Source organism: Populus trichocarpa, chromosome 14 (assembly GCF_000002775.5).
Source record: "Populus trichocarpa isolate Nisqually-1 chromosome 14, P.trichocarpa_v4.1, whole genome shotgun sequence".
In the NCBI taxonomy this organism is placed as follows: Eukaryota; Viridiplantae; Streptophyta; class Magnoliopsida; order Malpighiales; family Salicaceae; genus Populus; species Populus trichocarpa.
In genome coordinates, this window is record NC_037298.2 from 1,031,534 (window position 1) to 1,046,224 (window position 14,691).

A 14,691-nucleotide genomic window follows, 5' to 3' on the forward strand; every position below is an offset into this window, starting at 1 on the left:
GTTAAAAATATTCAGACAAAATCATTGACCAGGATTGTTAAATCAAGTCATGGTTTGAAATTTTTAAATATTCATGATGAAAGTTTAAAATATTTTCATTAAATTTTCCAAGTCACTGTCTCGAGTTTTCCCTACAAAAAAGAGGTACAAAGATTTCACTCATTCATGTCAATTGCTTCAACTCTGTCTCGAGTTTTTTATTCAAACTGGACCGTAAAACCATAGAAAACAGGCACCAGGAAAGAGTGTCCCTGATATAAAATGCCACAAAAATGTTTGACCACAGTCCAGGCCACAAAAATGTTGACCACAGTCCAGGCCATGCAAACAGCAGCCCGACTATACAGCTGTATGAAGCTCTCAAACATTGTATATCTCACCATAAATTCATTTTTTTTTATACATTTTGTTTAAGCATGAACATCCCACGAGCACTTAGAAACCAGACAATCCAGAGAAGTGCTTATTCATGGCTCTATCCTTCCTGTAGTTATGATTACTTCCTCTTCCCCGACCTCTACCTCTATGGTTAGGAGTACTTTCTCTCCCTTGAATCTCAGAGCCATCAGACTGGTTGTCTTGGACATCATTTGACTCCCTCAGCCTTCCTCCTCCCCTACTTCCTCTGCCCCAGGGCCGACCCCTGTAATTCCCTCTCCCTTCCATCTCGGGTTCATCAGACTGGTCCCGATCCTTCTCTTGATACTCAGCCAACTTTTTAGTTGCACCTAGGGGAATATTACCACCACGTCCAAGACCATGAATTTGTTCTCCGTGTACTTGATTAATAAGAGAAGCTTCATTAGCATTTGCCACCGCGACTGAACCTGCAACCTTGTAACTATAGTTCTTTCCATCCTTCACATAATATTGCGGCTTTTTCCTGGAGCCCCATTTAGTATTAGGAGAGTTTTGAGCAGAGGTTTCAGTTTTGGTCCCTGATGATATCCCTGAATTAGAGTTTATTCTGTTACCTAATAGTTCATTCTCCTCCACCCCGGAATCGGCAACACTGAAACCCAGATCATCAAAGGAGTCGTCATACTCATCTTCGTATTCATACTGTGAAATTAGAGCAGCCATCCTTGCAGTATCCTTGTGATCTCTGGTGTCAGTGGTGTAGTGACCAGGGATGTCATTAGGCTTCCTGACAAACCTTCCAGTTGTAGATGATGACGAAACAGAGGGACCCTCAACTTGTCGCTGCTCCACTGGGACCACTGGATTAACAGAGTGCAGTGATGTTGTTGAAGGAAGTGTAGATTCAACCAACTTTCCTTTTCCTTTATCTTTCTTGCCCACAGTTGAAGCAGCTTTGGGCAGTGGCATCGTCTCCGATGAAGTATCCAAACACCTTAGATCTTCATGGAGGGTCCCCTCTAGTATCCTCTGAATGACCTCCTCGGGATTATGATTATAAGCTTCAAGACAAGCAGCTAGGAACCCTTTACCATAGTCAGGAAAAAGGTCCTTTATTTGACTGATTTTGGACTCCATGATGGCAACATCTTCACCCATCTGTACTTTGTTGCTCGCAGTGGCAGTTGGAAAAGCAGGTGAGTCCTTAATGGTGCCTTTCAGATTAGAAGCCATTATCCCAGATAAATACTGGAGCTGTTCATCATCCATGAAAATCCACCCTGCAGTAAGCAAGTTAAATATCAAAACCTAAACAATAGTGAGTTCCTCTACCAAAAACAGGTACCATCAAGAACCATTCATGGTTATGATGAGTACAAAATTTAAGCAGGCGGTTATCCTAAAGGCTGAACCACATGTTATTCTACATTCAGGACATGACATCTCAATTTAGGTATAGTCATGTTGGTAGCAACCCATTTATCCTACCATGCCATGAAATCAGCAAAGTACATACTCACAAGGATGTGTAGCTTGGTATGATGTAAAGGCTGCACCACATTTATTCATGGTTTCAGGACCCTTGAGATCCTTAACTGCAGCCCATTCACAGAAGGTGGCAATTGTAACATTCGCTTCCATTATAGAGCCAATGCCATCCTAAGTCTTGAGTGGGACACCAAGGACAAGGAGTAGTAAGAAATGCACTACATCATTAATGAGGAGCCAAATCCCTCTAGCTTGTTTCCGTTCTTTAATGTAGTTTTTTTCATCACCAATAATTCAATACATGGAGACTCACAAAATTTTTCATGATTCTCCCCCAAATATTCTACATATTGAGAGTCCTATTTTTTTTCTTTCTTCGTGTATTTTTCTATTAATTTCCAAAAAAATTAGACACCAAGTAATTCTGTCCTGGAAAAAGATAAATAACAGACATATCTACGTGTGAGCATAAAAAACCAAGCAAATACAATCAAGCAAATGTATAAGTATAAATAGGAAGCACTAGCAGTTAAGCAAATCCCTTACCGGCATTTTGTAAACTCTGAAGCCTACTCATTATATGATGATTCCTATCAAGATTCTGAAGGAATGAAACTTTGCTCTGGTTTTCCTGAGCAGCAAGGAGAACTCCATTGATCTCCCTAAAAGTCTGAATCAATATGTCTGTCCTTATGACGGGATCCTCTACTTTTGCAGGAAACATCTTTGTTACATGGGGAATGGGAAGGTGATCTTCAAAAACTCGATCACTTAAATAGCAAGTGTCCAACAATTTCCATCCAAATTTGGACAGCCTCATTGACAACATCTTTAAACTAACCGCAACATTCAATATCATTCTATCATCCCCTCCTGTCAAGATGACTCGAAAGCCTCGCTGCAAAGCTGGAATTAAAGTATCATGCAATCTTGCAAGGGTGATCAGCATTTCCTCATTCCCATGACTGCTTGGAGACAGGAATTTAGCATGAGAGAAGAAAGAATTTCTTGCTATCACGATGAGAAGAGAAGGTACGGATCTAATAAAGTACCAGCAGGAGGACTACTACACTTGTGATCCACCACCAGATTATTGTTGGCATATTAAAAACATTACATGAATAAAAAAGGAAAAACCAAGCCCCGTGTGATATACAACCACAACTCTTTGTGATGAAAGAAACTCCTGGCTCTTCTAATAAATAAACTGAACAATGCAAGGTTTAAATAGGTACCTCATTTCAACAGGGCACGAGAAGAACACAGCTGCTGATTCATATGCTGTAACAAAAGCATCCATGGAGACAATTGCATCATTTATAAAGTCCATCACCTGAAAAGGGAACCAAAAATGATAATATAACACTTGATCCACCTTAACACCAGAAAAGGACAGAAATGTAATTACATTATGACTCTCCATCATAGTAGGAATCAATTTGTGACAGTATGGAATTAATGTTTCAGCCAATTATCTTATACAACGTCAATTTCAGTCTTCTTCCATGGAAATCTTTCAAGTTGGAAGGGGACAAGACCCTGTAATTTGAAGCAAAATACACTTGTTCTCTTTTTAATGAAATATGTGAAATGAAAACATGCCATTCTCTTGCAAGTCAAGGAAAAAAGGAAGTAGTTAAGCAAGGAAAAAAATTCACTGTCATTAATTTACCGACAAAAGAACAGAAAAGAACTCACTTCTAAGTAATCAGTTAGAAGCGGGCTGGATCGATGGTCTTCATGGCTTCCAGCGGATAATAATACCTATAAAATATCAGTAGAAAAGTTTATCGTGTGTATCATAGAAAGTAAGCATACTTCCACTTCATGATTAAACTATTAGAAAGCTCCATGGATGATTTCATTTCTAACACTGTTATTTATTTTGTTTCGGCATATCTATTTCACATTCTCACCTTACCTATACTCAATTACTCATTTGAAAAAAATGCTACTTTTCCACTGCCCAATTGACAATCATAGAATATTGCTGATCTAATTGCAACTTTGTAAAATTTTACCTCCAACTGATAACCCCGATTTGATTCCAGGTACTTCCCCCATAAATTTCACCACCTTTTGTGTGATAGAACGTAGGTTCTAAAAATGGTCACTGTAGCAATTCTACCCATTTATGCCAAAACCCCCTTGTCCTAGGCCTTGCTTAGTTTCTGATGTGTGTTCTATTTTTTATAAAGTATTCCTGCAGAGGTTCTGACTTCATCTATCAAAATCATATCCATGTGATATTATACCTCTATCCATGTTCAATCACTTTCTACACTTATTTACTGAGTGATTCATTGATTCAATGCCTCAGTACTTCATGCAACATTGTATATAAAGTCATGGAATGCCATAAATTCTTAAATAGTAACTGACAAAAGTGGTGCAAAGAAAATAAGTTGAAGTAACCAAGGTCAACTGGGGGTCCCAAGAAACAAATGCTGGGAATCTGTGCCCAGACATCTTTCCATGCATGAAATATAGAAATACTCCCTCACACATAACTACAAATCATTAGAGTATCCTAATATGGAAAATCTAGAAAAGCACCTCCAAAGATGACATGCAACGTTGATGCATTGTGTGAATGATGCCCAGGAAATGGGTCATTAAATTGGCCAGATCATCATGGAGCCAAGGCTGGGCTTTCAAGGCATTCTTGACCTGAGAGGGAAAAAAATGCGTGTGAGAGAGAGAATTTGACTAAAACTCCATTGAAGGCATCACACGAACAAGCAGTGTCCACATACAATGCCAACCCTGTAAATGTCAGCTTTCATAAGCATCCATCAAAGGATGAACTCCAAATACTTTTTAACAGAAACTATTTCAAAAAATTTCCACTTTGACAGGATGAGGCAACTTAAGGAGTGAAAATTCTAGTTCCGTCTGCAGATTTATGAGAAACATCATCCTTTTTGTGGCCTTTGTTGCTAATAGATATACATCCTTTTTTAGGGCCATTCAAATTGAATCGAAGTGAAACATTCAGGTCCTTGAAGGCCAATATTGTAGACAAAAATAAAGTAATTGGTGTCTTGATGATCTGTTGCTGCAATACATTGCAATCAACAAGGAAAAACCAAATCTTGAAGAAACAAATGCATTCCCTTGGTATTTTAACCCCCAGTAAAAAGCCATGCATTGTGTCTCATGATTGAAAAAATAATTTTCTGGCATCCCACGCAAAATATCACATTTCCTTTTCTGACATGCATTAACTTTATCCTGCACCAGGACTAGAGCTGGAAACCAAAAATCAAGTTAAAATTCACTAAAAGCAAGGGTCAAATAAGGTGTCCTTAACCTCATCAGTATAAACAAAAAGGAGGACAGAATTAAGTTTCTCTAGATAGTATAGCCTTAGTAAAGAATGCTGTAGCTTTAAGTTGAAAAAGTTTCGCATCCATTGCAGAAGAAACACATAGAAATTGAAAGTCTTTTTTTCACACACTTACCAACAATCCGGTCAGTTCTTCATTTTCATGACCGTAAATGGAACATATATCCAACAACTTAGGCAAGTCCAGTAACTTCTTTTCCTGCAAGAGGACTACATTCATAATTTGTGAGAAAAATGCACACGAAAAATTACAACCACATTTATGTCAATATGAAGTCCAATCATGTGGCACTTGATATATCAGGATCTAAGTTTACACAACCCACCAGCATGATCCTTTGAGTTCAAGCTTTCAGCGGCCTCGACACCCGGAGCCCTATTGGAAGATCTGCAGCAGCAACAGCATCAAACTCAAAGTCAGAACAACAAATCAAAAGGAGGGACACCAGTTGTCAATACAGAAAATGAGAACTTACATGCGATACAATACCATGAAAACACGGCGACATAAGTCAAGCTCTCCAACAATTACCCCTGCAACAATTCCTTTGACTCCACGATGTGGGAAATCATACCATCTGCTCCTAAATTTCAAGAAGCTATCCAGAAAATCATGCAACGACACATCACTAGCCACTGAGAAAACAGAAAATAATAAAGATAATCAGAGAAAATTGTCCTTTACAAGCAAAAATTATATATTAAACTGCTCCAGAAATAATTCCAGCTATACCAAAAATAATTAGAAAATTTAATATTACAAATAATAATTATTTTCAGGGGGGAAAAAGCAAGAGAGAGTTGCAAATAATAGAGCTACCTTCTTTCCAAAATTCTTTAGGTTTCAACTTGAGTAACCGAGACAATTCTCTACTCAAAAGATCAACAACTCTCTGTGATTCTACTGGATCCAACCCTCCTTCATCGGCACCGAGTCCCGCAGCCACAGCCTCATCCTGCGGCAAGTAAGTTACAAATTTGCCACCGCCCTGAACACCAGCTACAGCTTTTCTAGACATCCACGCCCCGTCATCTCTCATTTGAATCCTACTCGACGACTCCCCTGCGCCCATATTACCGCTCGATGCTGGAGCGGCGGCGGCGGCGGCATCGGATTGACTTGAGAGAGATTGCCTTAGAGAATCGGATAGAGTAGGGTTGGAGTTAGGGTTTTGATTTTTGGGGACGAATTTGGTTTGTGGTTTGGAGAAATTACTGCTGTTATTGCTTCTCCATTCTTGTTGTTGCTGCCTGTTGTTGTTTTGAGAGTAACGGCGTGACATGATTTTCTTTATCCAGTTAACCGATGCAATGCACTACGGAGAGAAGCAGAGATGTCAGCGTTGAGAGGAAGGATGGATGGAAGGTTTGGCTCTCTCTCTCTCTCGGTTAAAACTTATAAGGTTCCCGGTTGCGATGCGATGCGATGACTGATGAGTGAAGGGCGTGTATAGTCGCGCTCGCGCGTTCCAAGGTTTTGCTTGCATACCACGTGTTTCTTTTCTTTTTCTTTTTTAAATTTGCATAGTTAAAAAAATATTTTGATGTAAATATTTAATCTCAGTGTATTGCATATAAGTTTTTTTTACTAAAAGGAATTTTAACATATAATGTAAATTATATAGTATATTTATTTTAGTTTTTTGCACAGTAATTTTCTTAAAATGAATTAAAAATAATTAAACATATAACATCCTATTAGTATGAGAAATACAATACTTCCTAGACCTAATTTAAAGAAAATAAATAAATACAAATACAAAAAATAAATTTTAAATAAAAATATTCTTTTAATATTTTTGATAGATCATAATTCTATCATCTCTTCTCCGTAGGTCTATCTTTTCAATCACATTCCAAGCACCATAAGATTTTCCAATTATACACACATAACAATATAAGAATATTTTAAGTATTTTTTTCTAATTTATTAGCTTAAATTTTCTAGTCCTTGTAGTTTACTGAAATAATTAATTAATCCTTACATAATAAAAAATAATTTAATGGTCTTTTGAAAGCAAAAAATAATTAATCCTTGCATAATCCCAAAAAACAAACACCAGCTTCCAATTATTACAGTATTCTCGATCAAGAAAAGAAATGATCCATCCAAGCAAAATCTATTTAAAAATTATTAATTATTAAATATCTAATTTCAAGATATTATCTCTACGATAAAAAGACCCTAATTGGGGCCTCAGCAAAAGAAATCCTAACTTATTGAACACGAGTTGAATAAAGCTAGCGGAAAAAAAAAAATTAGTTCTCTCTTTAAACCAATATCATTGGACTTCAATCTCATGGTGCCGTCATCGCCCCTGAGCCTGCCGCCAAAAAATTAGTTGTTGATTGGAGGGAGGATTAAGGGCCAAGCTGAAGTTTGGATTTTGTGGGAAATGATTTTTAGAGGTTTTGTTGCAGCTAACAGATTTGCGTTGAATTGCTGGAAAATTTCAGGCAGCGGAAGTTACATTACAGTACTTACATATTTCAGATCATTCAATACAGTCACTGCATCACAATTTTTCGTAGAAAAGCCGGATATTTCTGGAAAAACAATTTGGCCAGTAAGGCATTAACGGGAAAAGGACAGACAGGGATCAAGACATTTACAGAAGCAAGACCATAAGGATTATCTAATAATTTCTCATCCTAGAGTGACTGATTAGTTCATCTTGATAAATTATAGGGACTAACTTATAATTAACTCAAAGGGAAAATGCTATGTACTAAGCAGATAATTTGATTTCTCAGCACACCAGAAGCATTGGATCTTGATTACTGTCTTGCAATGAACCCTGGGTTGATAAGCAGATCAATCATTGATACTTCTGTTTTACATCTATCACGATGCCTGCTGATCAAAAAAACCACATTACTGTTTCAAAGCTCAAAAACATTTCAATGGCGGAATTGAGACTATGTTACAAGCTTCCTGCTGATCAAAATCTTTAAACCCAGTCGAAGTTTGTTTCTTTTGGCAAAACTAAACCAATCAGGCAGTTTGATGTATCGGGGGCAATTGAGAGCATGGAACAAGTATCTTGTGAGTAGGGAAGGATGAAGAGAATCCTTGTCCATATGGATTTCCCAGATGGGATTTTAATTACTCCTGCACATTCCCTCTGCTTCAAATATGATATGAAATCCTGAAACTGTAGAATTGAAAGTTTAGCACCTAATCATGCACATCACAAGTAAATTATCAGAGACAGTGTATGAGTTATATAGAGACACTGATCCTAGAATGCGTGCAGAAGAATACACCACACCATCCTAGATTAAGACCCGGCTGGTGATAATGCTGAATAAAAAGTACACATTCTGTAACTCAAAAATAAAAATGGAGCTTTAGGTGCATATAGTAAATGCAAGCCTGTGCATAGTGTCAATGCAAAATCGGAGCAATACTAGATAAATTTTCAATTACCAAGATGAAACATACAAGTGCACAATGAATACAAACAAGTGGTATAACTTACGCCCTTTTGGTCGTTTGCAGACAAGGGGATCAATCGGCATACTTCCCTCTGCATCAAACATTAAAACCCATAAAAATCATAGCACAGACAAAAAGAAGAATCATGATAGAAAGAATCAACTGGAGAACAGAATACAATAGAGGATAAGCCATGCAAAATAATCTCAATGATCACTGGTAGCCCTCTCCTTGTTTAATTAACATTAGTCTATTGATATTTTAATACTTTATCCATTAAAAACAGCAAGAATAAATCATTTTCATTCTTGTGAACTATATAGTGTGTGCTCAAGAACAATGTGCGACTGTAGAATGCCATTGGATAATCAGACATGGCTCAAAAGATAATTATTTATTTTGGTAGAATACTGTCAAAATTTTAAACTCCATCTCATGTTGTTTTTAAGTCTTGTAATCATAAGAATTCCAGAGGGTAATTCCTTTGAATAATGGCCTGCACTTCCTAACATTTTCTAACTCAACTGCCTTGAACTCGAAATCTCTTCACCTTGAGGTCTCTTAAGAAATCCTTGGAACACCTGATAGAGATCGGATCATTTGGAGGTGAACAGTAAACAAAAAGGGGGGGGGGGGGGGGTTCAGTTCATATTGTTTTAAGGATCAAAGGAAGCTTGCCCCTGAAAATGATAAGAATCTCAGGAACAGCAAAACTATATTCAAAAACAAAAAAGTTCAAATGAACCCTGTTTTGAGAGGCATTCATTCAGCACATCAATCACAGGTCCTTAAGGCAGATAACTGTGGCAAGCTGTGACAAACTGAGTAAATATCAAATGGCCAAAGAGCAATGCTGGTTTTATAATATGAAAGTCACATGATAAATTTCAGAGAAAAAATAAATAAATAATTCAATCCATGCATGAAAATCAACATAAAAGAGAGAATTTCAGCATAGATTCACAGACTCACTTTGTGTGGTGGGGTACTTGTAAATGTTGATTTTACATGCCGAAAAACTGTGCGTTTCGTCATGTCTAGTTTAGCAGGCCATCTGCACCAGGAATAAGTCCGAAGGATCACTATAAATTCAACTTATTTTACAAAACATAATCAGAAGAGAAAGAGTATACTGGAAATTGAAGTTCTACCCAGCAGGTTCAGACATGGCATCTGAATACTTGCAAATATCTGAATCCACTCTTTGCGCAAAAATTTTACAGTAATGAACCCCGCTTTTGCATAATGTGCCCTGCCACTGATATAACATAGAGTTTCCAGAACTTTCTGCATCAGTTGATTCTGCAACAGGTGGAGGTGGAGGTGGGGAACTAGGTGGAGGAGGAGCAGGTGGTGGAGATGGAGGCAATGGTGGGGGTATTTCAGGCTGAAGTGGCATAGATGATAAAGTTGGTGGTACAGCAGATCTGGGAAACATTTGGTCCAAGTGCTGCACTGGAGCCCGCTGTACCTGTGCTAGTGGAGTAACAGAAGCAGGTATAAAAGGAGATGCAACAGAGCTTCCTTGAAAGCTATTTGGCATTGTTGCTGGTGAGATTGGGTTCAGTGCAACATGATTTAAGCCTCGTGGATCCCATGAATTGTTTGGAGGAAGGTAAACAGGTCGCATAAATGTAGGTGGCTGGAATTGCTGTGGTGGCGGTATTGGTGGTCCATGTGTTCCTGTAGGAGCACATGAAATGCTTACAGGTGGCTGGAGCAGCTCAATTTCATTGTTCTTGTACATCCACATCGGTTCAGGTGCAGCAGGAACAGCATGACCACCTATATGGAAGTGTTAATATTTCAGCGAAGGCAGGAACAAAGAACTAGAGTAAGAACATTAACAAAAGAAATTTCACCTCCTGGCGAAGGATCCACCACCCCAAATGCATGTACACCTTGTACAGGAGTCGCGTGATTCTCTGATTTTATTTGTGGGGATACAAGCTCTGTGGAGCCACCTTCAGGCTTGATTGAGAATGCGGCAGCATTCTTTTCTGGCTGACTGTTCAAACGAAAGGGAAATTTTCTCATAAGGTTCAAAGACACTTACGCTAAGCAAAGATATTGTTATCTCGTGCAAGGACAAAAGTTGAAAGGATCTAAAACCTAAACATGCACAACACTATTAGCTCAAACAATAAAACTTGATACATATAAGAACCAGGCACTGCGTAGAACAAGACAATTAACTACATTGTGTCACGAAGATTTTGTAAACATGTGAATGGCCCCTGCTGGGTGATATACATGTTTTAGAGGGATGACGGGAGGTTGGGGTAACGGGCCTTCAGACCATACAAACCATAACAGTTCCAATCAAATCAACCACTTCCAGTCAAAGTCCTATGTTTGACACTGAATATTTTAGTTTTTACTTTGTATTTGAACTTAAAAAATGACCCCTGTGCAAAGTGATCAATTCAAAAACTTGTCGCCCTTTGCTGGCAATGGAAGATATCCTAAACATATTTCTCAAGCTTACATACTGCAGCAGTATGAAGTAAATGACAATTAAAAAAATAAACATTCAATTATATTTTGTTAGAAAATTTTAGAGAATGTATGAGACATAAACAAAACATTTGAGAATTCAAACCTGAACTCAATCTGAAAGAATGTCCCATGACAACTGCGGAGATTTTTCAAAACAGTGATTGCAGCATCAACGTTGGTGCATTCAAGAAACCAACCACACCCTATATGCATATTTGCTCGTGTCAATTTGACTATAGACCCTACATTGGCAATAGCAAGATTGCAAACAGCCATCAGCTCATCATCATTAAGGGAAGGGGAGTTGACATTTGGAAGACAAATCCAAAGTGTGCTTGATGGCTCTCGATCAGCATCCCTCGAAGAAGGAGCCATGCTGCTTCCAGGTACATAGTTGTCAAAATAATTTGGGTTTTGATTAATATTATATTTTGTACGCAATGAAGCAAGTAAGGAAGATAAATTAGACATCCTTGTCCTAGAGTTGTCAGCAGGACTCTGGGGTACATTTTGGGTACGAGGCGATTCTGTTGCACTATTGAACATGCTAACTGAGTGATTGGTTCTAATGTCAGCATGGATAGCAGCTGATGCTGATCTTGTACCATCTAACTGAGGCAACACAGCATTAGCTGATCCCTCGTTCAAAGCAGGCACGTGGTGGAGTTGTCCTTTACGATGCAGCCTGAGATGTACCATCACAGCAGTTGCTTCTTCAGGAGTTTCAAACTCCATCAGTACTGCTCCTTCATTGGTGAGATCAGTGACCATGCGTGGCCCCTTGAAAATCACTTTCCTTGATTCATGCAGAATTTCATCCCTAGCCCATTGGCTTGAAATATGTCCAACATAAACATGACAACTGGAGCCAACCGCAACACCATTCATAGCACCCCTGGCTCCCAGTCCTATATCCATGAATTTGATCCACCAAGGGAAATGGGTACGCAAATACTCCCGAGCCCTAATGGCATCAAATATGTTCCTATACTCAATCAAGGCAAATCCTTTGACTGGAAAGAAGACAAATTGTTCTATAGGACCAAACCTCTCAAGCTCATACCTCATATGAGCTTCAGATGCATCTGGACCTAAAGAACCCAACCAAAGCTGTCTAGAAGCAGAAAAAACATCCATTGCAGCTGGGTCCCCATCGCAGAACCAAACAGTTTCAGCTATGGAACCATATGGTGCTGCCAAATGATGTTTAGGAGAAAAAGAATTACTTATGCCTCCACTGGGAGATCTCAAGGCAGGTAAACTAAACTCCATATTTGAAGCTGGATTTTTGCCCACATGGACATTAAAGTTTCTACCATCAAATGAATTGCTCCTGAAGTCTAATGGAGTTCTTGTAGCAGGTGAAAGCACAGATTGGTTTGATAGATCCCTAGGCATGGAAGACCTGCCATGTGAAGAGTCTCCAAGGTGATTCATCTCGAAATCCATGGACCTTGACCCTCCTTTATGATGACCAGTACCTGCATTAAAGGCATAAATCAGTTTCAAGGGGAACTATTGGGCTGTCTTTAAGATACTGACCAGAAATTTTCCAGAAAAACCATCATTAAGGGTTCAATCATGAGCACTTAACATACCAGCTGGTTCACCAGAGACTTCATGTTCATTAGACATCCTAGGAACCGGAAATTGTCGATTTACAAATTTTGATGGATCAGAATCATCCCCGTCGCTGTCAATTTGACTGTCATCTAGTTTATTGAATTCTGCAAATGATTTACAGATTCCTTCTAGAGCAGATCTAATGTCTGATGCAGCTATAAAAGATGTCATGTTGCACAACTTCTTGTACTTTGAGAACATCCAGCTTCTCAAAGATGCGTTATTGCCAAGGACCTACATGAAAGAAGCCTCAGTACAAGAAATTGACAATAGGAGCACTAGATTGATTTCAGCGCATCCATGCCTAGGCTTAAACAAGGAGATGAATATCTTTGTGAATTATATTTCAATTAGTTATCTTCAACTAGTGGGAAATAACTCCAGTTCTCTCATCTTTACATCCGACTAACCAAGATCTATATGTACTTGAAAAACTTGTGCAATGTATCATAAATATTATATAAAGCATATCATATTGTTACTAACAAAGAAGACACCTAGTTGGTACTGAGTTTGAACCAGAACTGAACAGCCAGCATCAGAAAAATACAAATTGTATTTTTTTGAATTAATGCAGTGTATGAAAATCAGGAAAGAAAGTAGAAATTAGGAGTATAACCAGTCTCAACAAGCAGTTCTTTGGTGAAGATGCATCTTCTGAAACATGGTTACCATCTAAAGGCAACTCGCCACTAACATCATAGCTTTTGGCACTTGGTCCAACAGATCCTTCACGAGAGGTAGTTCCATCACTTGCATTAGCCAGAGGCACAGCATCATCAGCTATAATGCTGGTCACCTGACTAAGAAAAAAGTTTCTTTCTTGGACTCTTTCTGGAACAGTTGATTTAAAGAGCTCAAAACAGGCAGCAAACAAATCTTTAGGGCAAGAAAATAAAATCCAGAGCATACTTAAGGCACACAACTTGGACAATTTAACCAACGAAATTCCATCCTCATCATCAAACTTTTGCTTCAACTCCGAAAAGATCTTGAGATCATCTTGTATCTTCAAAGTTTCCTTATCAACAATCTGAAAGATATCCTTACCCTCGAAAGATGACACAAAGAATGACAACACATTCTGAAAAACCGCAGAGCAAATGCCTCTAATAACAGCTGATGTTGGAGCTTCCAAAGAAGCAGTTCGACAGATATCAACTAAACCAAAAATACATGCTTTAGCTGTCCCCATTGCAACACCATCAAAATCCTCTCCTCTATTTATCACTGCCAAGCTCCAGTTATGCATGTTGATTACAACTTTAGTCGCTGCTTCAAGAGCAGTCGGACAGTGTGAAGCATATCGAGGAATAAGATCAGCTACAATTCGTTGCACACTAGTACAACCTGCAATGCTAGCAGCAAATATATTTTTAGGTTTTTAAGCAAAAAAAAAACCAAAAAAGCATTAGTGATGCAATTAACTTGGAAAATCAAACACTAAACCCTAATTCCACAAATAAGAATATAATTCCAAGTGACTGATTCAAAATTGCTAACCTCTTGAAGCAGTAATGAGTGCGAGATAAGATTGTTCGAGGTCAGGCATGTGACGTCCTTCTTTCTGAGAAACAAAAAACTTGAGACGCTTGTAAGTTTCGTAGACGCTCTTAATCTCATCTCTGTTTCTCCGTCTCGCGTTAATTTCTTCTTGAGACAGTGGTGGTGGTGGTGGTGGTGCTAAAGTGGTAGGTGACTCGTCCAGAGTTTTTGGTGGAGGTTCTTCTGGTTGTTGCTCGTAGAGCTTCCGCTTCTTGAGTGGCTGCTCTGCAGCGTCCATGGGTTGAGCGGAGCGGAGAAAGATGGCGCGACCGCGATCTCTGTGGTTGAGGGGTAGTTTCGGGGGTTCGATTGTGGACGGAGAGCATCGGTAAAATGAAATTACTCATGTAGCCCTGAAGGCTGTCCGTCGAAAATCCTGCTTGTATTA

General features: G+C 38.7%; 2 protein-coding genes across 8 annotated transcripts; both read right to left on the minus strand.

Moving 5' to 3' along the window:
- Positions 1–162: 162 nt before the first annotated feature.
- On the minus strand, positions 163–6,628 carry LOC7488872 (uncharacterized). Of its 4 annotated transcripts, XM_024585722.2 has the most exons (9): positions 6,018–6,628; positions 5,674–5,833; positions 5,524–5,585; positions 5,313–5,407; positions 4,405–4,518; positions 3,547–3,612; positions 3,084–3,181; positions 2,395–2,813; positions 163–1,640 (listed from the first exon to the last, which is right to left on the minus strand). In XM_024585722.2, the coding sequence occupies exons 1-9, from the start codon at positions 6,478–6,480 to the stop codon at positions 436–438; spliced, it is 2,682 nt and encodes an 893-aa protein (XP_024441490.2). In that variant the 5' UTR covers positions 6,481–6,628; the 3' UTR covers positions 163–435. The 4 variants fall into 4 exon arrangements, with proteins under 4 accessions (XP_024441490.2, XP_024441492.2, XP_052302690.1 ...); XM_024585724.2 differs by lacking the exon at positions 4,405–4,518; XM_052446730.1 differs by lacking the exon at positions 6,018–6,628 and having other exon boundaries at positions 5,313–5,396; positions 5,688–5,832.
- A 1,294-nt stretch (positions 6,629–7,922) lies between these two features.
- LOC112324083 (uncharacterized) lies at positions 7,923–14,684 on the minus strand. 4 transcript variants are annotated; one of them, XM_024584993.2, is made up of 9 exons: positions 14,262–14,684; positions 13,378–14,108; positions 12,734–12,992; positions 11,239–12,616; positions 10,538–10,644; positions 9,788–10,421; positions 9,609–9,690; positions 8,680–8,727; positions 7,923–8,352 (listed from the first exon to the last, which is right to left on the minus strand). In XM_024584993.2, the coding sequence occupies exons 1-9, from the start codon at positions 14,539–14,541 to the stop codon at positions 8,149–8,151; spliced, it is 3,723 nt and encodes a 1,240-aa protein (XP_024440761.1). In that variant the 5' UTR covers positions 14,542–14,684; the 3' UTR covers positions 7,923–8,148. The 4 variants fall into 4 exon arrangements, 3 of the variants coding, with proteins under 3 accessions (XP_024440761.1, XP_024440760.1, XP_024440762.1); XM_024584992.2 differs by having other exon boundaries at positions 10,499–10,644; XM_024584994.2 differs by having other exon boundaries at positions 10,499–10,644; positions 13,378–14,116; positions 14,262–14,408.
- Between the last annotated feature and the right edge of the window lie 7 nt (positions 14,685–14,691).

Coding starts and splice junctions, on each gene's coding strand:
- LOC7488872 (XM_024585722.2), bottom strand. CDS start 6,480: ATGTCACGCCGTTACTCTCAAAACAACAACAGGCAGCAACAACAAGAA. Junction 5,408..5,523: donor GAACTCAAAGGATCATGCTG/GTGGGTTGTGTA, acceptor TTATGAATGTAG/TCCTCTTGCAGGAAAAGAAG. Junction 3,182..3,546: donor TTCTAACTGATTACTTAGAA/GTGAGTTCTTTT, acceptor TTCCCTTTTCAG/GTGATGGACTTTATAAATGA.
- LOC112324083 (XM_024584992.2), bottom strand. CDS start 14,541: ATGGACGCTGCAGAGCAGCCACTCAAGAAGCGGAAGCTCTACGAGCAA. Junction 10,645..11,238: donor TTCTTTCAGATTGAGTTCAG/GTTTGAATTCTC, acceptor TCGTTTGAACAG/TCAGCCAGAAAAGAATGCTG. Junction 8,728..9,608: donor CAAGTACCCCACCACACAAA/GTGAGTCTGTGA, acceptor TGTTTGATGCAG/AGGGAAGTATGCCGATTGAT.